Raw genomic sequence first — 25588 nt, 5'->3', positions numbered from 1 at the left:
AATATTAGGCTGGCATGCTTTTGTATGGTATGATAAGTATAAAACTCATTCATACTTTAAGAGACTTACAATTAGAAAGGCATTATTGGATGTTTGGAATTATATAAAAAAAGACCACTTTCTAGTAATGCCAAAATTTCTCCTATTGAAGCTATATGCCCGCCTAATTTACTACAAGAAGGTAAAATAGGGAAATATAGGGATGTATTAGATAATCATCTGAAATTGAAAACGAGACAAGAACTATAGGACGCAGATGTAGTAATGGATTGGTGGCAATACACACAGATTAAATCCAGATTTCAAAAAGATGTAAGAACATATATATTTAGGAAATATAATAATATCTTGGGGAAATTACTAACCAAAAATCAAGGAAAATTGATTGGGAAAGTATATAAATATTTTATTAGTTGTAAGACTGTAGGTTGGATTTTAAAAGATAACATGATTAGTTGGTGTAGAAATTTAGGTAGAGAAATAGATTTAGACACTTGGGAAAAGGTCTGGACTCACAATTGGAAAATAACTAAATCAGTCTCTTTTAAAGAAAATCAAATTAAAATATTTTATAGATGGCATTTGCCATCTAACAGAATTTCAAAAATGTTTCCAAGTACATCACCTAATTGTTGGAAGTGTAAAAAATAAATTGGTACATATTTCCATTTATGGTAGACTTGTCCAAAAGTAAAGAATTATTGGAATAAGGTGGAAAGATGGCTAAAATAAATTACAGAACAAGAAATTATGAAGTCTACGGAATTTTTCCTACTAGGGATTACAAATAATAAATATAAAAAAGAAATATATTACTTAATAACTCACATTTTAGTAGCTGCTAGGATTGTTTTTGCACAAAGATGGAAAGAAATGGAAATACCAAAAGATGAGGAGGTATTTAGGAAGATTATAGAATGTGCAGAGTTAGATATGATGAGGCGGTTGAATAACCAAGAAGAATCAGAATTTTATAAAATTTGGCAGATGGTTTATAGCTGGTGGAATAAAAAAATGTTTAAGGATGTTAAAGTGTTTAATAGTTAAATTTATTAGATAAAATATACTATGTAGAGCTATTTTATAGATGTGTTTACTTCTCTGAAATGATCTAATCGATAATTAGTTTTTCCTTTTTGTATTAAGAAGACTTCTGTTTTGAGCGGAGCAATTGTAGCTCCTTTTTATGTTATGTGTTTTGTTTGGTCTTTTATGTTTGAAATGTTTTGCCTTTTAATTTGAAAACAATAAAAAAATTTTTTTTAAAAAAAGTACAAAATAATCTCTTATTCTACGATTACAAAAAATTGTCATTCTTTTCTATTATCCAGGTTTTTTTCTTAATCACCCAAAACACAAGTACACTTTTTCATTTTATGCAATACATTTGTAGGGGTTTTCCAGTCAGCCATATAAATATAATACACTGCTCAAAAAATAAAGGGAACACTTAAACAACACAATATAACTCCAAGTAAACAAAACTTCTGTGAAATCAAACTGTCCACTTAGGAAGCAACACTGATTGACAATCAATTTCACATGCTGTTGTGCACATTCAGCTTTGTACAGAACAAAGTATTCAATGAGAATATTCCATTCATTCAGATCTAGGATGTGTTATTTGAGTGTTCCCTTTATTTTTTTTGAGCAGTGTATTTTGTCTCTAAGCAAGTTAATTTAGCCATCTCTGTAAGGATTTTTTTTTAAATCCCACTTTTATTATTTTTATAAATAACTCAAAGTGGTGAAGATACATAATATTCTCTATAGACAATCTAGATATGGATTGTCCTCGGTCATTCATCCAAAAGGACTGAGTCTTTTAAGCTGATTACTCCTCCCTGTGTGCCAGGAACCCCAGCTTCACTCAGTCATCAGATGCGTGCTTGCTAGCTCTCCTTCTATGAAACAATTGCTATTTGATTAAGAAGTTCCACCCCAGACGCCTGATGGACCCAGAGGGCTTTCAGAGGGCGCTTGGGGTTATTCCAGATACACTCATCCACAGTTCAGCAGAGTCTCTTGCTGAGGCCTGGAACAAGGCTGCAGGGGGGGCTCTCAACCGGATTTCGCAGTTGCGACCTATCCATGGCACTAGACCCCGTAGAGCACCATGGTTCAACGAGGAGCTCCGGGAGTTGAAACGCCAGAAGAGACATCTAGAGAAGCGATGGAGGAAGAGTAAGTCTGAATCCGATTGAAAACTTGTAAGACTTACAAAGTGGCGCTCAAGGCGGCAAGATGTGCGTACCATGCCGCCTTGATTGCATCAGCGGAATCTCGCCCAGCCTGTCTGTTTAGGGTGATCCGCACCCTTCTTAACCAGGGGGGAGTTGCGGAGCCCTTGCAGAGTAGTGCCGAGGACTTTAACTCATTTTTCGCTGATAAAATCACTCGGATCCAGGCGGACCTCGACTCCGTTTGGAAAGCAGAGTCGACTGACAATGAGTCAGTCGAGGTGACTGGGGCACGTACTTGTCTGGGAAGATCTGGTGACACCTGATGAAGTGGACAAGGCCACTGGAGCTGTGAGTTCCGCCACCTGCTTACTGGATCCGTGTCCCTCCTGGCTGGTTTTGGCCAGCAGGGAGGTGACACGGAGCTGGGTCCAGGAGATTGTCAATGCTTCCTTGGGGAGTGGGTCCTTTCCAGCACCCTATAAGTAGGCGCTGGTACGCCCCCTCCTCAAGAAGCCTTCCCTGGACCCAGCCGTACTTAATAACTATCGTCCAGTCTCCAACCTTCCCTTTATGGGGAAGGTTGTTGAGAAGGTGGTGGCTCTCCAGCTCCAGCGGTCCTTGGAAGAAGCCGATTATCTAGGTCCCCAGCAGTCGGGTTTCAGGCCCGGTTACAGCACGGAAACTGCTTTGGTCGCGTTGATGGATGATCTCTGGCGGGCCCGGGACAGGGGTTTATCCTCTGTCCTTGACCTCTCAGTGGCTTTCGATACCATCGTAAGGATACCATGGTATCCTTCTGCACCGGCTGGAGGGGTTGGGAGTGGGAGGCACTGTTCTTCAGTGGTTCTCCTCCTACCTCTCCGGTCAGTCGCAGTCGGTGTTAGTGGGGGGGCAGAGGTCAACCCCGAGGTCTCTCCCTTGTGGGGTGCCTCAAGGATCGGTCCTCTCCCCCCTGCTATTTAATATCTACATGAAACCGCTGGGTGAGATCATCCAAGGGCATGGGGTGAGGTATCATCAGTACGCTGATGATACCCAGCTTTACATCTCCACCCCATGTCCAGTCAATGAAGCAGTGGAAGTGATGTGCTGGTATCTGGAGGCTGTTGAGGCCTGGATGGGTATCAACAGACTCAAGCTCAACCCTGATAAGACGGAGTGGCTATGGGTTTTGCCTCCCAAAGACAATTCCATCTGTCTGTCCATCACCCTGGGGGGGAATTATTGACCCCCTCGGAGAGGGTCCGCAACTTGGGTGTCCTCCTCGACCCGCAGCTCACATTAGAGAAACATCTTTCAGCTATGGCGAGGGAGGCATTTGCCCCAGTCCGCCTGGTGCACCAGTTGCGGCCCTATTTGGACCGCAAGTCACTCCTCACAGTCACTCATGCCCTCATCACCTCGAGGCTCGTCTACTGTAATGCTCTCTACATGGGGCTACCTTTGAAAAGTTCAGAAACTTCAGATTGTGCAGAATGCAACTGCGAGAGCTATCATGGGCTTTCCCAAAAATGGCCATGTAACACCAACACTCCGCTGTCTGCATTGGTTGCCGATCAGTTTCCGGGCACAATTCAAAGTGTTGGTCATTACCTATAATGGTAATGGCACCGGACCAGGGTATCTATGAGACCGCCTTCTGCCGCATGAATCCCAGCGACCGGTTAGGTCCCACAGAGTGGGCCTTCTCCGGGTCCTGTCAACAAAACAATGTCGTTTGGCGGGGCCCAGGGGAAAAGCCTTCTGGAACCAACTCCCCCCGGAGATTAGAATTGCCCCCACCCTCCTTGCCTTTCGTAAGCTCCTTAAAACCCACCTCTGCCATCAGGCATGGGGGAACTGAGATATTCTTTCCCCCTAGGCCTTTACAATTTATGCATGTTATGTTTGTTTGTAGGGATGTTTGGTTTTTACAATAAGGCTTTTTAGTTGTTTTAGTATTGGATTTATATGATGTTTTTTATTACTGTTGTTAGCCGCCCCGAATCTACGGACAGGGGCGGCATACAAACAAACAAACAAACAAACAAACAAATAAATAAATAAATAAATAAATAAATAAATAAATAAATTTGTGTTCCAGTCACTGATTCATTTCACCGTTATCATCAAATTGTGAGTTACCTATGATCCCTCTCCACTGGGATCACTATTCTTAACTGTTCAAAGCTTAGGCTTGAGTTGGATAAAGCCGATTGCCTCTTCCACCTGTAGGCGGTTCTAATTATGCCTGAGGGACTGTATTTAGCCTTCTGTGCTACCGCCAAGAGATTTCACGCTCCGATTATTAACTGATAGATTTTTATCAGGTTGCTTGTTGGAGGGAGCCAGGTGATCTCAATCAGAAGCTGAATAGTGGCTGCAGGAGTTTTTCCATGCTCCTCAACATGTGCTGTGTGTACTGCAGCTGGCTTATAGATCTGGAGCTAGGGGTGATAAAAGCACAGCTTCGGTCCTAGACGGACTATTTAGCCACTGGAGTTTTACAACTCCAGGTTTAAATTGGGGATGGAATTGCGCTTGTTATTGCTTGCCTAGGTTAAACAATATAAATTAAGATAAACCTGGTTCCTCATTAGCCCAAGAGACCCTGGTTTGCGGACCTTATGTCCCTGTCCATATCACAGCCCTGGCAGATTCCAGTCATAGAGTCTGTGCTCAGTCAGGGGTTCTGCTCCATCTAGACCTCAGGTGGTACCTGGCACTTGAGCTGTGTGCTCTGAGAACATCTCCGCCAGTGCTGTCAAGACTAGGCATCCAAGTGTTCTTCTACCAAACATGTCTATTCCGCCAGCTGGAAGACCTTCTGTGCATGGTGCATGACGAAGGACTTCTCACCAGTCCAACTCTCAATTGGCAACATCATTAACTTTCTTCAGGTGGGTCTGGATAAGGGGCTTGCTCCTAACACCATCAGAGGCAGGTGGCAGCCTTGTCCTTCATGTTATCCTGCGGTTCCTTGGAATCCCTGGCATCACATCCCAGTGAGGAAGTTTATCTGTGGGGTTGCCAATCCACCAGTCATTCACAGATACTCGACCTGGGATTTGTCCAGGACCCTTAATTCTCTAATGACGGTAACTTATGAACCCTTACGAGAGGACTTTGCTTCAGGCTCAAATTTAAATGAAGCAGTAACTGGTTGGATTAATAAGCAAGATGGTGTCCAAGTTGTTTTTGATGATATAATACGAGTCCATTGGATTGTCCCAGGGAGAGGCAAAGAGACATTGTTATGGCTTTGGTCAGTGAGAAAAAAGCAGAGATCGTCTACAAGTCTTTGAAAAGTTGTGCCAGCCTTAAAAGAGTTTTGAGAAATCTCTCTTGGGAAACCTTGAGAGTGAGAGCTGCCTTATGCCCAATTTCAAGCCATTTATATCAAAGTAGAAAAAGGTTTACTTGGGGGTTTCCAGTTGCTATTTTGGTGCTCCAAGAAAATAAGATGTACAGGGCATGTACACTGGAAGAGGGAAAGGCATTATTGGATCAACTGGGGATTGGGTTTGAAGAAGGTGGGGCACAAGGAGCTATGGGTGAGACAAAAAAGCAGAAGAAGGAGAAGATCTTTTCAGCAGTTGTAGTACTCCAGACGAGGAGGAAAGACAAAGAGAGGAGCAGCTGAAGGAGTTAACCGGACAGGTGGAGGCCATTAGAAGGGAGCAGAGGAAAACAAGAGCTCAGCGTGAGAGGAAAGCGAAAAAGTGACCTTGTTGCCCCCCCTTTTTTTCGGAGATGTCTTTGGAATGTAGTGTATGTAGTTATTCTTGTGGGGAGAAGGAGAAGGGAAATTGTAAAGGAAGTTTTAAAAAGAAGTTAAAGAAAGAATGATCTAAATGAGAAGGGAGGGTGGGAGGGGAATTTTTCTCTTTAATTACATTTAAAAGTGGTTGAAAGTGGAGCTCAGTAGGGTGAGAACGCAATCAAGAGAATGTGCCTCATAATTGGACAAGGGTTTTTCTTGTCCTCCCCCCTTTTGGTGGGGAGAGCATGAGAGGAGGCACACTGGGGGGGAGTGACATGTAAGGAAGGGGGGGAAATTAAACCAAGGGCAAAACAAGAGGGTGAAAGGATTACTTTGGTATACTATGATTGAGTGTAAGATAATTGTTTTAAATGTGAATGGTTTGGGATCAGATTTGAAATGTTTTAGGATATTAAGGATGGCTAAGAAACATAAGGTGGATATTATTTATTTATTTATTTATTTATTATTTATTAATTAGATTTGTATGCCGCCCCTCTCCGCAGACTCGGGGCGGCTAACAGCTATAATAATACAATATAAACACATCTAATATTTAAGTTAATTTAAAACCCCAATTTAGAAACCAATACTAACATACTATGCATAAATTTTATAAGCCTAGGGGGAGGGAAAGTCTCAATTCTCCCATGCCTGACGACAGAGGTGGGTTTTAAGGAGCTTACGAAAGGCAAGGAGGGTGGGGGCAACTCTGATATCTGGGGGGAGTTAGTTCCAAAGGGTCGGGGCCGCCACAGAGAAGGCTCTTCCCCTGGGTCCTGCCAAACGACATTGTTTAATTGACGGGACCCGGAGAAGGCCAACTCTGTGGGACCTAACTGGTCGCTGGGATTCGTGCGGCAGAAGGTGGTCCCGGAGATATTATGATTTTGACAGAAACACATAAAAGATGGGGAGGAAGGGATAATTTGATTAATGATAGAAATTGGAAATGGGTATATGAATCTAGAGGAATGCAAAATAGTAGAGGTACGGCGATTCTTATTCATCAGAGGGTTCCTTTCAAAGAGGTTGGAGTTCAGAAAGATAGAGAAGGAAGGTGGTTATATGTTAAAGGGAAAATTAATCAAAAGAAGTTGACATTAGCAGCAATTTATGCCCCGAATACAAAAACAAAACAATTTATAATAAATACTAAGAGGAAGTTAGATAACTTTATGGAGGGCTCAACTTTTTTGGCAGGAGATTTTAATATGCAATTAACAAATGGGATTGGAAACAGTAGGACGTTACATTTAAATAGCCTTAATAGGGTGGATCTTCATGCAGATATTCCAAATAGAAGCACATATTATTTAGCAAGATATCATACATTTAGCTGCATCAATTATATATTAATGAATGGGGGGGGGGAATACAAGTTAAAAAAGTAGATATTAAGAATATTTGGTTATCAGATCATGCCCCACTATTGGCATAATTGGAAATAGGTCAGGAATGCAATCGAAGAATTTGGAGATATAATGCAGTTGTAACTGCTAGTGAACAAGATAAAGATAAATTGCAGACAGAGTTATGTGAATATTTTAGAATTGATGTGGGTGGTATTAAACAATCAATTGTGTGGGATGTATGTAAGGCCTTTATGAGGGGACAGTGTATATGTTTGGAAGCAGATATTAGGAAGAGGTGGGGTAGAGAAAGGGAAATGAATATAAGGGAAATAGATTTGAAACTAGAGCAGTTAAGATTAACTAAAAGTAGAGATTGGAATAGTTTATTGAAATTGGGAAAAAAACCAATTGATGGTGTACGAGGAGATCCAATGGAACAAGATGAGAATGACGATGCGACAAAAAACATTGAGTTGGGGGACAAAATCAATGCAGCAAATAGCCAGATATTTGAAGAAGAGGAAAGAAAAATCACGTATATTAGCACTGAGAGACTCTAGTGGAGAGGTTAGATATGGTAAAGAGCAGCTAGAGAAGATAATGAGGAAATATGAGGATTTGTATAAAGAGGAGCAGGTTAAGATAGGAGTCCTCAATGTTGGGAAAATAGTAAGTGAAGAAGATAAACAAATATTGAATGCAGAAATTACACAAAATGAAATTGCTAGACTAATTAAAGGGTTAAAACAAGCCAAAGCACCGGGCCTGGATGGGTTTGCAGGGGAATTTTATAAAACTTATATGAATGTATTGTTACTGCATTTGGGGAAACTGTTTAATAATATATTGTTAAATCATGATATCCTGCAGACATGGAAGCTTTCAGAGATTGTTACTATCCCGAAGATGGATCGAGGTTTAAGAGAGCCTGGGTCCTACCGTCCTATCAGTTTGGCAAATCAAGATTATAAAATATTTATGAAAATATTAGCAAATAGACTAGAAAATAATTGAAGAGAATCAATATGGATTTGTGAAGGGAAGGAAAATAAGTGAACCAATTAGAAATGTAATAAATGTGATGCACCATGCTACTATTACTAAAAGGAAATTGGGAATTTTGAAATTAGATGTATATAAAGTTTTTGATAAAGTTAGCCATAGCTATTTATATAAATTATATAAAGAACTAAATATAGGGGATAAATTTTGTGAAACTATAAAAGAGATTTATAAAGGGAATGAAGCGTATATAAGGGTGAATGGACAAAGAACGTAGAGAATTAAAATATTAAACGGCATCAAGCAGGGATGTCCTTTATCTCCAAAGTTATTTGTAATAGCAATAGAGATTTTAGCTAATAAGATAAGACAAGATAACACTTGGGCAGGATATAAAATAGGGGAATTAGAAATGAAATTAAACTTATTTGCAGATGATGCAATTATATTGACCCAGACCCCGATGGATATGATCAAAGGTATAAGAAATATTTTACAAGAGCTTAAACAGGAATCGGGACTTATTTATTTATTTATTTATTGGATTTGTATGCCACCCCTCCATAGACTTGGGACGGCTAACAAGAGTAATAAAAACAGCATATAACAATCCATTATTAAAACAGTTAAAAACCCTTATTATAAAACCAAACATACATACAGACATACCATGCATAAAATTGTAAAGGCCTAGGGGGAAAGAGTATCTCAGTTCCCCCATACCTGGTGGCAGAGGTCGGTTAATATGGAAAAATCAGAGATTATGTGTTTAAATACAGGTCTGAGAGAGCAGATAGAAATTAGGAAAGAATCAGGGTTAAAATTAGGATTAAAAAAAATTAAATATTTGGGAATTTGGTTATTGAGAAACCCAGCGAAAATTGAGGAGGTGAATTATAGATTAATATGGAGGAAAATCCTGAAACAGATGAGGAGCTGGAAAGAGAAAAAGCTAAGAAGAATCTCTAAAATAAGAGCTTTGAACATGATGATAGTTCCCAAAATGATGTACCTGTTTCAGGTGTTGTCGGGGAGGCTATCAGCATTTAAGTTTAAAGAGTGGGACAAAAAACTTAATTATTGGATTGAAGAAGATAGGAGACCAAGAATAAGGAAAAAGTGGTTAATTGCGAACGAAAAAGGGGGGATGGAGAGGACTGTATCATCTAAGGTGTGTGGCCGCGCGGCCGTGCGCCCAAACCTCCCCTATGCACCCTTTTTCAATGCCGTGCAAGGATCCGCAGCTGCCCCCCCAGTGCCTCCAGCCCCCTCACGTCCCTGGCTTCTTGCCCATGTTCCCCGCCTACCCGATCCACCTCTCTTTCTCCTCCACTTCCCGCCTTGGGGCACGGCTTCTCCCGCAGCAGCGGTGGTGGCTGTGGCTTCTTGTCCTCATCCGGCCACTAGCCGCTCCGAGCAATTTGGGAACACCTGCCCCACCCCTTCCTTCGCTGAGAGCGCTTTTGTCCTGGGCTATCAGCGAGGGGGCTGCAGGAGAGGCGGGGCAGGCGTTATTCTCACAACGGAGGCCGGCGAAGGTGATTACTATAATACTACAATAAATATTTAAGAAATGAAGATTTTAAAGCATGGATTAATTAAAAGTTATGTTTTTGGTTTTGCTGGTTGTTTTGGTTTTAATAGTAATAGATTTTGGTTTTGTTTTATTATTAATTTCTTTTAATAAAAAAAGGGATTTTTTTCCTTATTTATTTATTTATTTATTTATTTTTCTATGCCGCCCAGTCCCAAGGGACTGCCACTCAGACACTATATTTTTCCGCACACCCTGAAGAAAAATTAGAGGGAACATTGATGGAGAGTTCCTTGTTTGGAGCGGTATAGGGAAGCTTTTCAAATGGAAAGCTTAATGGAGTTGCAATTATGTGAAAACAAATGGGTGAAATTGGAAAAACAGATAAACGGGATGAAGAATAGAGAATTAATTTTTACAAAGTGGAATAGGAGCGACTTAGGTAAATTAATAGGTCCCATGAAAGGGACTATGGAAATTTGGAAAAAATGGCAGAGGAAAATAGGATTATATAAATCTAAACTGCCATCACTTTATGTAATAAATAGAGATAATGAAACAAATTTAAATAGAGTTATAGGAGAGTTGAAGGAAAGAGGGATAACTAAGATAGAACAATTATATGAGAAGGATGGGAGGCCAAGTAGAAACCGTATAGAATGGTGGTTAGGTAAGGGAAGATAGCTACAAATAAATGCAATATGTAAATATCTCAGTGAAAGGGAGAATAAAGAAATAGTATTGAGGGAGGAGACAGGGTTAGAGAAAATAATAAGAGAAAAAAGTGAGGGTATAAAGGCACAAGCAACCAATATATATATAAGTTGCTAGTGCAGTCAGACGGGGACACGATTCAAGGACTGACTAAATGGTGGCAAAATGAGATACAAGTAGAGGTACAAGAGATGGAAAATACAGTAGAAATATAAGGAAATTAAGAATACAAGAATTAGGGGAATGAGAAGGACAATATTACATAAGTGGTATTATACCCCCGTTCAGCTTACACACTTTCAGCAGAATGTCAAGGGTATTTGTTGGCACGGGTGTCAAGATAAAGGAGTGTTTATGCATATGTTTTGGGAATGTCCGATAGTGCAGGAATTTTGGCAAAAAGTGCAAGAGGACATTAATAGAATGTTAAATACACAATGGACAATCACAAAGGAAATGGCAGTATTAGTTAAAAGTAATGCGATGGGAGAATTTGGAGAAATAAAACAAGCAGCGATAGAAAGCGCTCAGGTGGTAATAGTTTTGGGTTGGAAGGATGCGACAAAATGGACAATGCAAAATTGGTATAGGTACATGGTGGACAATATTCAATTTGAAATTATGGATAAAAGGACAAATTGGAAACTGATTTGAGACAACTGATGGGACAGTGGGACAAGGTAAGATGATATATGACGAGTAGAATCCGATACCAAGCTACAAGAAATAAATTGGAATCACTCTATAATACAGTAATACCTCATGATACGAACTTAATTGGTGCAAGGAGGAGGTTCGTAAGACAAAAGGTTCGTAAGACGAAACATTGTTTCCCATAGGAAACAATGTAAAGTCAATTAATCCGTGCAACCAAAAAACCCCCCCGCAAAAAAACGGCTTTTGGCGACTGCTGGGAAGCCGCGCGGCTGTTTTAAAAGGTGACAGCCGGCCTGGGGGGCTTCCCAGCACCCCCCCGAACCCGGGTTCGGGGTTCGGGGGGTGCTGGCAAGCCCCCCAGGCCGGCTGCGACCTTTTAAAACACCCGCGCCGCTTCGCAGCTGTCTCCCGAAGCCGAACGCGGGTTCGGGGTTCGGGGGGATGCTGGCAAGCCCCCCAGGCTGGCTGCGACCTTTTAAAACACCCGCGCCGCTTCCCAGCTGTCTCCTGAAGCCGAACGCTAAAGCCGAACTTCCGCGTTCGGCTTCGGGAGACAGCTGCGAAGCGGCTCGGGTGTTTTAAAAGGTCGCAGCCGGCCTGGGGGGCTTGCCAGCAACCTCCTGAACCGAACCCGGGGTTCAGCAAAATTTTGCCTCTTCTTACGAACTTTGTTCGAGTTACGAACCGGCGTTCGGGAGGCTTCTGGGAAGCCCCGCCGCCCGGCTGTCACCTTTTAAAACAGCCGCGCGGCTTCCCAGCAGTCTCCGAACGCCGGTTCATAACTCGAAAAAAGTTCGTAAGAAGAGGCAAAATTTTTCTGAACCCTGGGTTCGTATCACGAGTTGTTCGTAAGACGAGGGGTTCGTATCTTGAGGTACCACTGTATATAAATAGATATATTGCTCTTGGGTCAAAGTGGGTTATATAAGAACCACCACCACTACCAATTTGGTGGTGAGGTATGTGTGTGTGTCGGGTGGTGGGCACTTTTCACTATGCACTGTTTTATGTTGTGTGTATATTAAAATTGTTAAAAATTAATTTAAAAAAAATTTTTTTTTTTTAAAAAAGGACATTGGCAAGTGCTGTAGGGATTGTCTACACCAGGGCTGTCAAAATCACACTGTCATGGTAGTATGACCTGTTGTATCAGGACTTTTTTTCCTTTTGCTAAACTGGGCATGGCCACCATGTGATGCATCCAGCCTGCAGGCCAGCAGTTTGACAGCCCTGGTCCACATTGTGTTCCAAAAAACCTCCCAGCGCACTATAAAATTGTATTTTGGATTCACTAAAACTACCCAGCTTGGAAGACTTTTGGTGATTTTAATCCAAACTGTGTTGCTTTAGCTCATAGTTAGGAACAGCATGTAGCGTGGCTTGAAGTAGTCAACATGGGAAACCTTTGTCACAGTGAGAGCACTCCAGGCTTGGCAGCGTAGCATGTGTTACTGGATCCATGGAACTGATGGTTTCTGTGCATATATGTCTGCATTTTGATGTAATATTTGGAGCAGTATACCTTTCAGATAAATTAAAAATTACCTATCAGCTGGTGTGGACGTAAGAGATTGGAATTTTTCCTCTTTTCCCTTCTCTGCAAAGATCTGTTTTGTAGTATTTTAGGCTTTTAAAAAAAAAAAAAACACCTGCAACTAGGTTAGGTCAGAATGTCAATCTATGGGGATGAAGTTCAAAGAAAATCTGAACTGAGTCAAACGAATCAGACAACTTTCTTTTTAGATCACAGGTCATGTGCAGAAACAGGAATTGAGCTGATGAGGCCCTACCTTCATGAGTTCCTGACCTCTGCTTATGAAGATTATGATATCGTAATTTGGTGTAAGTCATTTACTTTACAAACAGAAATGATTTTATTACTTGCCATTTGTATTTGCAATGCATGAGTCTGATGATAAATATTGAAACTTATGTTTCCATCTTTTTTGCTATTCAGTCTTTCTGTTACATTTAATCCTGTTTAATTTTGGACAGTTGGGCAAACTATGTTGACAAAAAATACAGTTGTTTCTGGGGGGAAAGAGATTAGAAATCCATTTGGAAAATAAACCAGAAACACTGCACTTTGCTAAAGATGTTGGGAATGATACATTATTCTTAAATGGCAGATTCCCTGTACTTTATAATTCAAACTGCTTTGAAAGCTTTTTTTTTTATCTCCAAGAAGCATCGTTGCTCTGGTGGAAAAGCGAGAAAGAGGTTGATGGTGTGAATCCAATTTTTTTCTAAAGATGTGCAATTTTTAGATGGTTATATGAATCTAGACCGTGAAGCATCACTCTTAGCACTAGTCAGCACTGTGTCATTTATCTCTTATTCTCTTGATGTTCATAATGTTTCCTCCTGATTTATATTAAAGTGAATGTTATTAAAGTTAATGGGCAATAGAATATACTTCACATATACCTTTTGGATTGTTTCATTATTTATTGATATCTTCATATCTTCATTAATTCATACATGGTGGCATTATATTTTCTATGTCAACAATCAAATGGCTTCTATCTAGATTTGATACCTCTTCCAATACATCTGAGTAGTACCAGGTTGAGAAAAGCTTTCTTAGAAATATTGGAATCATCAAATAATTAGAAGCTGAAATGATACTTAATAACTGGTGGGCAAACCCATTGGGCTTGAATAGGTAGGATGATTTCTTAATAATAAGACACTGAAAGCTAAATTTAAAAACAGAACAACTTTTCATATAATCTTTTTCTACTTCAGCTGCAACTAATATGAAATGGATTGAAGCCAAAATGAAAGTAAGTATTCTATATGCCTTTCTCTTTCTAATGTTCTACTTAGATTGTTTAGAATTTGTGTGATTTTTTAAAATGATCTATTCATAAAATTCTAAATCTATTTTGAATTAGAACACCGAATTCTGGTGTTGATAAACTGGCGTAAGTAAATCCATTGGCTTGGATCCTTACATTTCCACAAATAAAGTATTTTAATTCTGCAGCTGGAAAGTTCCTGAAAATACATGCACAAGGAGATCATTTTTTCACCCATTCTCCAGTTTGAACTATTTGGAAGGTAGTCTTGTGAGCTGTAGAGGAGCAAAGAAATTGACAAAAATGAACCCTCTTTTTAACCACAGGGCCTCAATTCAGATAGATTATTTTCTGAATAAAAAGGAACTTCTTTCTGGGGAGTTAAATTCTGAATCCAGGGCATAGGGGAACTTTTCTTAGGACAGTTCGTGGGATTGTTACTTCTCATATATTTCCTAGTAAAGATTAGCATCCGATGTACAGCCATATAGTTAAATGTCAGAATAACAGCAGAGTCTGAGTTAAATCTGTAGGAATCTAATAAATGCTCACCACCAGTTCCTGAAATCATCCCTTATTATTTCCCTCTGGACCAAATATAGATCCCTCAAGCCTAGCCTGTAAACATAGCGTCAGAGAAACTTTCATTCATTCATTCATTCATTCATTCATTCATTCATTCATTCATTCATTCATGCTGGCTTCTCATTCACCATATTAGATAATGTATTTGGCAGGATTTCATGTAATCCACTACATAACTTTCCAGAGGTCCTAATTCAGACAAAGCCATGCTAAATCACTCTAGCTTGTTACTTACTCAGTTATTCACAGACTATATTTAAAAGAATAAACCTATTTCTATTCCTGCAGCCTGTTTGGAACTACAGGAATAATGCAGCTGTGTTTGCAGACCACAATAAATGGTGATGGGTCGGTGCATTAAATTCTGGAGATAGGATGTATGGTCAACTTTGGACACGGCCAATAAAAATAGTATAATGTTGTTTTATTTGAAATATCTTAGTCACTTTCACAAATTGTGCTGGGATACCTGCATATAGCCATGATAGAAAATGTGTCCTATTTTTAATCTTAACAATTAACAGTTTGTGAATGTATAATTAGGAAAAGAAGAAGGTATTTTATTTAAAGTAGATCAGTCCACTATAGAATCTCTCTGTGAAAGAGATGGGCAATTCTTAAATATGACAATTAATTTAGGCGATAATAGTAGTTGCAGAAAAATCAAAAGTTATCATTAAGCAACTTATCTTACTTTGAAATTGTCATAACTTTATGTAATACTTACTAAACTTATTCATAAAATTTGTGTTTTACATGACATAATTGAACATTCTTAGCTTTTGAATGCACTGAGCACTACTACCATGTTTCCCTAATAATAAGACTGTCTTATATATTTTTTGAACCCTGAAATAAATACTTGGCCTTATTGCTATGCACTCGAAAACCCGATTGGGCTTATTATCAGGGGATGTCTTATTTTGGGGAGGAAACAGGATATATAAATATTGGTAGCACTTTTATATATAATATACAGTATATAACTAAACTCAAAGATCTGCCAGGTGTTTTGGCATCCCATTCCTGAATCCTTGTCTTTTCTTTTATGAGAGCATATACACCAAGACAAATTCCTTATGTGTCCAATCACACTTGGCCAATAAAATTCCCTGCTCTATTCTATTCTATTCTATATTCTACTCTACTCTACTCTACTCTACTCTACTCTACTCTATTCTATTCTGAAGCCGAGCACATTTTCAAGCATTTCCCATCAAAACACGGTCTCTAACTTGACAATTGTAGTCATTGTAGTCATTCTGTAGGAGAGAGTTGCATTGTCTCTTGCTTGTTTGTTATCCAAAAAAGATGCCAAGCTGTTCAAACATGTTGATTAAAAAAATAAATTGGATAATTGGCCTGTTACAGTGCCTGCTTCTTTGAACATTAGAACAGCCTTTTGTAGAGAAATCTTTTTACATTTCCAAATCCTGTAAATAACGTGGGAAATAAAAATAAAATAAAGAGTGTCTTCTATTGACTGTGATAACTTAGTAAAGCAGTCAATTCTGTTCCTTTCATTGACTGTAATGCCACAATTTGTAGGTAAAAATTGGGCAGCAGATACATTTTTATAAACAAAGAAGCAAACAGGACCTGCCTTCCAATCTTAACTCTTTACAGTCTCTTTCAAGAGAGGAATGGGCATTTATTTGAAAATGTTTTGGTTAGTGGGTTTTTTTTTTAATCCCTCTTATTTGTTAGGCAAATTGTTTCTGGTTTGTGAATTACAGCAAGGTAGTTAGCACAGGAAATTTCAGTTGTTGTTCTTTTTGTATTTCAGGAGCTGGGAGTAAGCACCAATGCAAACTACAAGATAACTTTCATGTTGGATAGTGCTGCCATGATAACTGTGCACACTCCAAGGCGAGGCTTAATTGATGTATGAGCTATTACTTTTCTATAGAGGGGATTGTTTCTCAATTTTTAAATGTCTATTTATTTGTTCGTTTGTTTTATTTGTTTATTTATTTATTTATTTTATAAAATGTGGATTAAGCACCCAATGACTCCTAATCAAATCTTTTCCATCAGCAGGATGTCTGAAAGATTATTGTATGCAACCCTCAAGGATTAGATACAGTATACAGTAGTTCAGTTATTCGTATCTCCAAAGTGGGAATTCCACAGTAAAATAATCTAAGGAGCAATAGTTTTAGATGATTAACATATTCAATACAAATGCACATTTTAAGGACTGTAAAATTGGTCTTGTCTGCTTGAGGCATATGGATTGCAACATATCTCTTGTAGAAAGGGAAAGAGATGCTTGAACAACTTTAAAAAGTGAGACAAGTTAATTCTCAAATTTCCCAAATTGATGCTATAATGAATTACAGAGTTGGAGATCTTATCATCACAATATTCCATTTTAGAGATCATTTTGGAATAAATTCTATTAAATTCAGTGATAACTATTCTGAGATAGTGAGTCGATGATTGCAGGCTTAAGGTTCCTAAAATTAAATTAAATAAATTTAATTAAATTACATTATTCCTACTGCAAAAACATATGGACTACATAACTTGACCTGGGTAAAGCAATAGACTCAATTTATATAGACTTCTGCAAAGCTATTGATTCAGTGGGCATTTCTGGATCCCTGCATATGTAGATAGCTGCATTCCTGTCAAATAGGCAACAAGTAGTTAAAATAGGGAGCACCTTATCAAACCCTGCACTAATTAACAGCGGTGCCCCAAAGGCAATGTTTTAGGACCCGCACTCTTTATACTTTATATAAATGATCTTTGTGGTCACATTATACGAAAAACTATTCAACACCACTGACAATGCTCTTGCCCTACAAAACTCCCTTGACTATGTGTCAGAATGGTCAAATAATTGGCAACTTCAAATCTCAACCAACAAATGTTTTGTGTACACATTAGCAAAAAAAATCAATGCCTCGAATGTACTACCTGACTCTATTGTTACATCCCCAAATCCCCATAACTTTAACCTTAGACAGTCTACTGCTGATCTCATCCCATTCCTAAGAGGTCTGTAAGGGGCATGCATTAGCGCACCAGCATGCCTACAATCCCTGTCCTACTGTCTCCATTTTTCGTACCCATTTATAATGTTCATATACCGTATTTTTCAGAGTATAAGACACACTGGGGTATAAGACACACCTTAGTTTTTGGAGAGGAAAATAGGGGAATGAATCTGCTTACCAGATATTCATCTGGCTAACATCCTTAGTCTGGTCAGCTTCAGCACATTATTTTATCCCCTGGTTAGAGTTTTAAAAAGAACCTTATTCAGAGAGAGTAACAAGGAAAGAGCTTGCAAGCTAGCAACAGCTGGGAAAATCATTAGCACGTGGTTAGTGGTGGAAAGAAACATTTGGAGCAAATAGAGCAATAAAAAACCCCCTACATAGACATGGTTTGGAAAACATTCTAGATAGAGAGTAACAATGAAAGAGCTTGCAAGCAGATAAGAACTGGAACATCGTTAGTACCTGGTTAGGGCTGGAAAGAAACATTTGGAGCAAGTTGGAGCAATGAAGAAAACCCTGCAAAGATTTAGGGCTTGGAAAACAAAGAATAGCAACGAATAGCAATGAAAGAACCTGCAAGGTAAGAGCTGGGAAGATCGTTAGCACCTAGTTATGGCTGGGGAAAAATAAAACTTTGAAAAAAGCTGCATCCAGAGTATAAGATGAACCTGAATTTTCAGCCTCTTTTAGGGAGGAAAAAGGTGCATCTTATACTCCAAAAAATACGGTATATGTTTATACTATGCCTGTTATCTTTTACATGTTTGACAAAATAAATAAATAAATAATAATAATAATATTAGCAATAATATTAGCAATTTTAACTTGATTTTCTTCTAACTTTGCTTCTATAGGTGAAACCTCTAGGAGTTATATGGGGCAAATTTTCAGAGTTTTACAACAAGAAAAATACTATTATGTTTGATGACATTGGTCGAAATTTTTTGATGAACCCACAGAATGGACTAAAGGTATTTTTTTTTTTTTAGAAAAAAAAATCAGCTGACTAAAAAAGGTAAACTTGGGTAGATTTACAGTTTTGATGCTTTCTTTTGAACCAGTCAGCATTGTTGCTACCAGTAGGGCTGCTTCCTTTTTTTTTCATGCCGCTTTGTACATAAATCCATCTATTATGTTAAAATAGTATGGGGACATGGGTGCTGTTCTGAGCCTTAGCAGTTACATATATCCCACTGATGGCTAACTGAATGCCCAAAGAGCGCATGTATGCATGCGCACCCCCAAAATGCAATGCATGCACATCTCTGCATGCGAATACAGTCCCCTGCATGCGCCCTGCCACTACACGCATGCGTACATGGCCCCCACACATGTGAAGCAAAGACCTGAAGACCAGATGCTCATGGGAGGCACGCCCATGCACAATGGAGCTGAGCTGTGGTGACAGCTTACATGCCCACAGAGAGGGCGCTGTGTGGCACCTCTGGCACATATGCCATAGGATCACCTGCATGGGTACATCCAATCTGGAAATAAAGTCTTGAATGGACTAGGATATCTGTGATCCTATTCTATCACTCACCCACTGACATCACATTGTTTTTCTACTTACAATAATTTCACCCGCTCTTTTAGAACTTGTGCAATTACTTCTGAGTAAGGCCACATTGTACTTTACTCCATTTGGGTACAGAATATGGTAAAAATCGTTTTGGTGCTAGCACTGATGTGATTTTTAAAAAGTGCTCTCCCCACCCCCCAGCTATGGAAAATATGGCAGGCACCCCTGCTGGGCAGTAGTTAGTTTGGAGGAAGGCTTGGGGGATTTTAACAAAACTCTATGTTAGGTATAGTAGACCTATTTAATACAAATAACAACAAGAAAAATCACACAATTTTTCCATGTTATGCTGCTACTTTTTTGGTGGCTGTGCATTGCCTTTTCCTGATTCGGAGTGGATAAAGCATTTCAAATAACCCAGAAACCTGTCCAGAATATTAATTTGGTATATTATGCGCACATTAAGAAATGGGGAGCTGAAAGACTTACATAACACTTTTTGTCGGTAGATAGGAAATAAGGAGTTGAAACATGTAAATAAATAATATAGTATATAGGACTGCAGTTTTAGTTGCTGTACAACATCTATTCCCTGATTTATGTAATATATATATGTGTGTGTGTGTGTGTGTGTGTGTGTGTGTGTGTGTGTGTGTGTAATGGCAATTGTTTGATATCATTGAATAATTCAACAGCAGCGTTTTGCTACGTTGCTAATAACTGGTAGATGTTTCTACCTGCTGGTGTTAAAATATTTCTGTCGGAAGGATTATTTAATTGGGGATAAGAGTGTGTGGCATACATGTTCTGGAATGACTGGTAAAATTGCACATCGGTTTCTTCCCATCCTCAAATTTGACGGGACTTTAGGAAGATGTTTTACATGACTGTCATGATGCAAGCTAGTATTGCCTTCCTAATCTCTTTAGTTTTGGGGAAATATAGCCAATGAGTGGCTATAACTTTAAAATCAGTGATCATATGGAGGAAAACTTGATAGAGTGCAACACTGACAGAATAATATTAGTGTTTCCTTCTGGGCGTAAAAAACAAGCAGTATTCAGATTTTATTGACAGCAAGACAAATTGTGGGTGACTGCTTATGGGAATGTTGCTGTAGGAGGAATCGAGACCAGATGTTTTACTAGCTACAGCAAATTCTAATTAGCTGTTCCTTAGAGCATTAATTTGTTGTCATCAAGGCTTAATAAACATGACAAGTACTGAGATAAGTTTTATAATCCTCTTAAAAGGACATGGAACCTGGTGGAAACATGCAACAAAGGTAATAATGGTTGCTGTTCCAGTTAGTTTTTGTTCTTTGCAATTAAACATACACAGTGTATTTTCCTACCTGCCCATCCACCCCAAGCTGCAGACTGTCAAGTTCATGTAAAAGCCAAACCTGCATTTATATAATCTTTTAGAGCGAGTACTTTAAATACACAATTCTGTTCCATCTCACAAATATATAAGACAGGATCTTATTTTGGGGGAAACACGGTAGTATGAGATGCCCCTGAGGATTATCCAGAAGCTACGGCTAGTCCAGAATATGGCAGCACAGGTAGTTTTGGGTTTCTCACATTATGCTCATATGACCTCACTGCTTTGCCAGCTATACTGGTTACCAGTCAGCTCCCAGGTGAATTCAAGGTACTTCAGGGCTCTCATAACATAAGGCCAGGCTAGCTGAGGTACAGTATTTCCAATCTCCAGTTGTTGGTGTGCCCATCCAATGTGGTCAAGTAGAATGAGTGTGGTCATCTTGTGTCATCTTCTCTGCTCCAATGCCTGCCTTCTCCCGAAATTCATATGACTCCCTTCATAATAACATTTAAATTGAAACAAGTTGCCATGAGGTTATTTTCCTCATTATAATGATGTTCGTCCATCATGTTCGAGGAGGACCTTGGCATCTAATGGGTTGTGGGCTGTACACGATGTGTCCGCAGATGGCTGGTAAGGTCTATATGGGCGCGAAATGTTCCGCCACATGTTGGGCAGACGTGTGGGCACCATTGCCACGGCATTTGCATTTGCAGCCCTGGCTTTGCGGAGTACTTGCTTCCTTACTGCTCTGAATGTTCTTCTGGCCTCAGATGTCTGGCAGCCTTGGTGGATCAGCATGTTGGTCAATCTTGTGCCATGGTTTCCTAGGCGCTGGTGTTGGTATCGAGGGATTTGAAGGAGGCTTTTAACATGTCTTTGCAACGCTTCCTTTGTCATCCATGCAAACACTTTCCTTTAGACAGCTCACCATAGAGGAGCTGTTTAGGGATGCAATGGTCTGGCATTCTAGCAACTTGGCCTGCCCTGCGTATCTGGGCTTTCATCAGCAGGGTGGGAATTGATGGCAGGCTTGCTCTGGAGAGGACCTCAGTGTCAGGCGCCTTATCCTGCCATTGGATCCTTAGAATTCTACAGAGGCAGGTCATATGGAAGTGGTTCAATTGCCTAGCATATCTCCTGTATACAGTCCAAGTCTCACTGGCATATAACAGGGTAGTTAGCACTGTTGCTCGGTAGACTTTGAGCTTTGTAGCAAGGCTTATTCCACGTCGGTTCCACACATTGGTCATTAGTCTGCCAAATGCAGAGCTTGCCTTGGAAATTCTGCAGTGGACCTCAATGTCAATTGTCACTGCACTGGAGAGGGTGCTGCCAAGGTATGCAAATTGGTCCCCTGCTTGTATCTTTTGTCCCTTTACTGTGATGGTGGACTCTTGGTATTTGGCTTTTGGAGCTGGCTGATGCATCACTTCGGTCTTCTTTATGTTGATAAGGAGACCAAAGTTGTCGCACGCTGCTGCAAAATTATCCACACTGGTTTGCATTTTCTGCTCTGATCCAGCATGCAGGGCACAGTCGTCAGCAAAGAGGAGGTTACGTAGCACTTTATCTTGGTGACAGCCTGGAGTCTTTGCAGGTTGTCTCTTCTATTATAATGGGGAAAATTAGCTCTGCTACAATTTGATGACTGTACACTGGAGGGCAGTCTTACTCTCTAGCAACAAGTCAGAGTAGCCAATGTTCTCTGTGAGAATGATGCAAAATGTAAAGCTGATAAAGTTAAAAACTAAGTTTATTTCTGGAATGTGTTTGCAGCAAGTGATTACATTTGAACAATAGTCCATGCAGTCCTGTTTTGTGTTTCTTTATTTGTCATGTAATTGTATTTTCTGTCCAATACATAGAGGCAATTATTTACACTAGTTTAGCTGGTTTGAATATTATGGGTGTTATTCAACGTATCTAGCTGATGTAAGTTCTCAAATGTAGAATGCCAGGCTTCTGCGCTCTTAGGTGCAAAACCTAGCGGCAAAACCTTTTTTAAAGTAAATACAGTTTTTGTTAAAAAGGTTCAATCAAATACCCATGTGAAAGGACATTACTCTTGCTCTCAAGTTTGCTGCCTCACGGCTAATTGAACACTTAACAATTTAACACACTTAACAATTTAAGTGTGTGTACAGTATTATTAAAAATATATGCATCTGCCTGGATCTTTGAGTTGCTGCATGGGTATGACTAGTACACAGGAGTATATCCAAGGTCCTTTGCACAGGACAATCAGGATTTGTTGATTGTAGTGAGAGTAAGAGATCATTGTGATCTGAGGTGGGAGGGTGGAGAATGGCTGAATTCAGCGATTAGCTAAAGCTGATCTACGAGATTAGGCTGCAAATAGACCATCCATCATGTCAGTATACTTTTATGTAATTAACCCCCATTTTATTTTTTGATCAACAGATAAAACCCTTCATGAAGGCACATTTAAACAGAGATAAAGATAAAGAGCTTTTAAAACTTACTCAGTATCTCAAGGAAATAGCAAAATTAGATGACTTTTTGGAGTTGAACCACAAACACTGGGAAAGGTAAAGATTATGTAATTTGATATATAAGTGAATTAGGATTGGTCATGAGATGTGTGTTGTCTTAAAATTGTTAGAAGAGTTGCATCTTTGGCCATGGAGTAAAGGGCACTTATGTTTGTTTTTTTAGAATTCACATTCAAATTATTGGGGAAATGAAAAAAAAAGGCAGTCATGTGTTCTGCAACCAGATCCACATTTTTTTTTTCTTTCCCTGGTTGAATGGAACAATTTGTAGATATGCTGAGTTGAATTTAGTTTCAGTCCTTCCTAGGATCTGGCTCCTCAGTGCAGTAGACCATACTTACAGCACCTCTTCAGATCTTCCTGAAGGTTGAGGGAAAATGTGTTCATCACACACTGCCTTGCAAGCTCTCTACAGATACACTTTTGAGTGTCTAAATAGGGCCAATATCATAATTGGAGGGTTGAAATGAAGCTGCCATTGCCAGACTGCCAATCACCAGGTTGTCTCCAATGACCTTGATGGAATTTGTTATCTCTACTGTTCTGTGTTGGCTTTGGTTGAGGAAATGGAACCTCTCAAATTCTGTTCACCACTGAGATTAAATTGTAGTTGACTCAAGTGAAAACCAAACTTTTTACTGAAACTGCGAAGGAACATTATTCACAAGAGATGTGCTATTTCCTTCCCATTATGGTTCTGAAGGCTACATGGTAACCAATCTGAAATGAATACATACATTAATACAATGTATATGTTTCCAGAATATCAATCAGCTCAGTAGCAGTTGTATCTGTTTGAAATGCCCAGTGTTTCTGATGCCCAGTGTTTCTGATTATGTGCACCATGTTAATGGAGAATTATATTTCATGTTATAAATACACAATGTTTTTATTTCTTTCAGGTACCTCTCAAAGAAACAAGGACAGTAATTTTAATTTTGTGATGCTGAAACCAAACAGAAGATAGAGATCCTTTGATCTTGAATAACCTAGAATAAAGTAGTGCTGGACACTGACTTAATCCACCTGAGTGACTCTTATACCTGGCCTTTTGGGTTATACTGGTCTCTTTTGTGAAGATCAGTGCTGACAAAATAAAGGAAAAGAAAATTTGGAGATAACCTTATCTCTGAGGCTATGTAGAACAATCTCCTTCTTACTGCTATTGTAGTATTGCCAAAAGTTTGAAGATTGTACTGTTTTTCAGGGGGTTGGGGGATAGAAAATAATTATTCACTCTATCAGTACTGTAAATCAATTTCCAAATTCTGATCTTGACCATGGAGCCAGTTTTTTGTATTCTCAGTTTGAGAAACTAGTACATTTTATGTTATGGTATTTAAGTTTATGAATTATAAATTGTCTGATTATGTAATGGTTTGTTAAGTGTTCCTTTTGTGCAGAAAAGCACTATCAAGAGGGAATATACTGTCATGTGCAGATATGAATGACAAGATCCTTTATACAAAATGTTTCAAATAAGAGAAAGGATTTAAATCTGAAGAGAACCAGGATTAACTTCTTAAAAGATGAACGTTTGTTGTTATGTTCTAAATCAATCATCTTCAGGATACAAGTGCTGTCAGTGACAACATTCAGCAACAATTGTTCTAAAGCATCACATAATTTGTGCTGCTTTGGCCCACACTCTGGGATAATGATAAATATCGGCCGATAGTCCCTCACTGTGCCGTTCTTATGTTCAAAAGCAGGTTGCCTGTTTCAAATTAAGATAACAAAATAGTTCTGAAGAAAGTAGAACAGGCATGCTAATATGAAAAATGATAATAAATGCATTTCTTAAAATTGGTGTACTGTCATTCTTAATTTTATTAGAGAAATTCAGTTTTAAGGATGTAGATAATAATTGATTTTAATAGCCTGTAGCAGGCTTTGCGAGATGTTCTTGCTTTAATCTAAGAAACTCTTGATGGAGATATGAATCCCATATGCAGCGATTGTTCAGAGACTCGAATGCTTAGATGTGTTTTCTGTTGGATTGCTTTGCCACTGAGCTATGTTTTTGCCAGAAAATCAGAACTGGAGTTTAGCTAACAATTCTATTGAAACACGGATTGTTTCTTGAGATCAGCAGAAGTAAAACCTCTAGGGCAGACATGCAGCCAGCGGTGGGCTACGAGCCGGAATGCTGAATTGCGCTCGCCGCCATGGCTTGTAAGTTCTTGCGGGACCAGCGCGATTTTGCTGCTGCACCTGTGGAGATAGCAAAATCACGCATGGAGCCGCAGGTAAAACCTCGCCGAAACACGGGCACAATTTTGCTACCTCTACAGGTGCAGCAGCAAAATTGCGCTTGTCCCGCAAGAACTTACGAACTGCGGCAGTGAGTGCAATTTAGCATTCCGGCTCGTAGCCCACCACTGCATGCAATCCATGTATATAGTGTTATGCAAATTGGAATATGTTTGATCATGAGAGGGCCTGATTCTGTGAAGTAAAGAGGTTGGAACTATAAAAACAATGATACATTGAGAAAACAAAGATAATATTTATAAGCTTGGTTACTTTTATGAGCTTAAAACACATAAACTTTATAACATATTGACTTTGTTTATTAGAGTCCTTGCTTGCTTCCAGTATCTTCCAGCATTATCAATGTTCTTTAACCTCCCAGCT

General features: G+C 39.3%; 1 protein-coding gene across 1 annotated transcript in view; it reads left to right on the top strand.

The window, feature by feature from the left end:
• The window catches only part of UBLCP1 (ubiquitin like domain containing CTD phosphatase 1), a 50047-nt gene extending 25290 nt beyond the window's left edge, over positions 1 to 24757 (top strand). Inside the window, exons 6-11 of the mRNA XM_070738983.1 lie at positions 12931 to 13029; positions 13936 to 13973; positions 16360 to 16458; positions 18439 to 18555; positions 22860 to 22987; positions 23854 to 24757. Of these exons, the coding sequence (XP_070595084.1) occupies positions 12931 to 13029; positions 13936 to 13973; positions 16360 to 16458; positions 18439 to 18555; positions 22860 to 22987; positions 23854 to 23881 (509 nt within the window). The 3' untranslated portion in view covers positions 23882 to 24757. The remainder of the gene's footprint in view (positions 1 to 12930; positions 13030 to 13935; positions 13974 to 16359; positions 16459 to 18438; positions 18556 to 22859; positions 22988 to 23853) is intronic.
• Positions 24758 to 25588: the final 831 nt, after the last annotated feature.

The sequence above is a fragment of the Erythrolamprus reginae genome, chromosome 2, assembly GCF_031021105.1.
Source record: "Erythrolamprus reginae isolate rEryReg1 chromosome 2, rEryReg1.hap1, whole genome shotgun sequence".
Lineage (NCBI taxonomy): Eukaryota > Metazoa > Chordata > Lepidosauria > Squamata > Dipsadidae > Erythrolamprus > Erythrolamprus reginae.
This window is presented reverse-complemented; position numbering and strand designations above follow the sequence as displayed.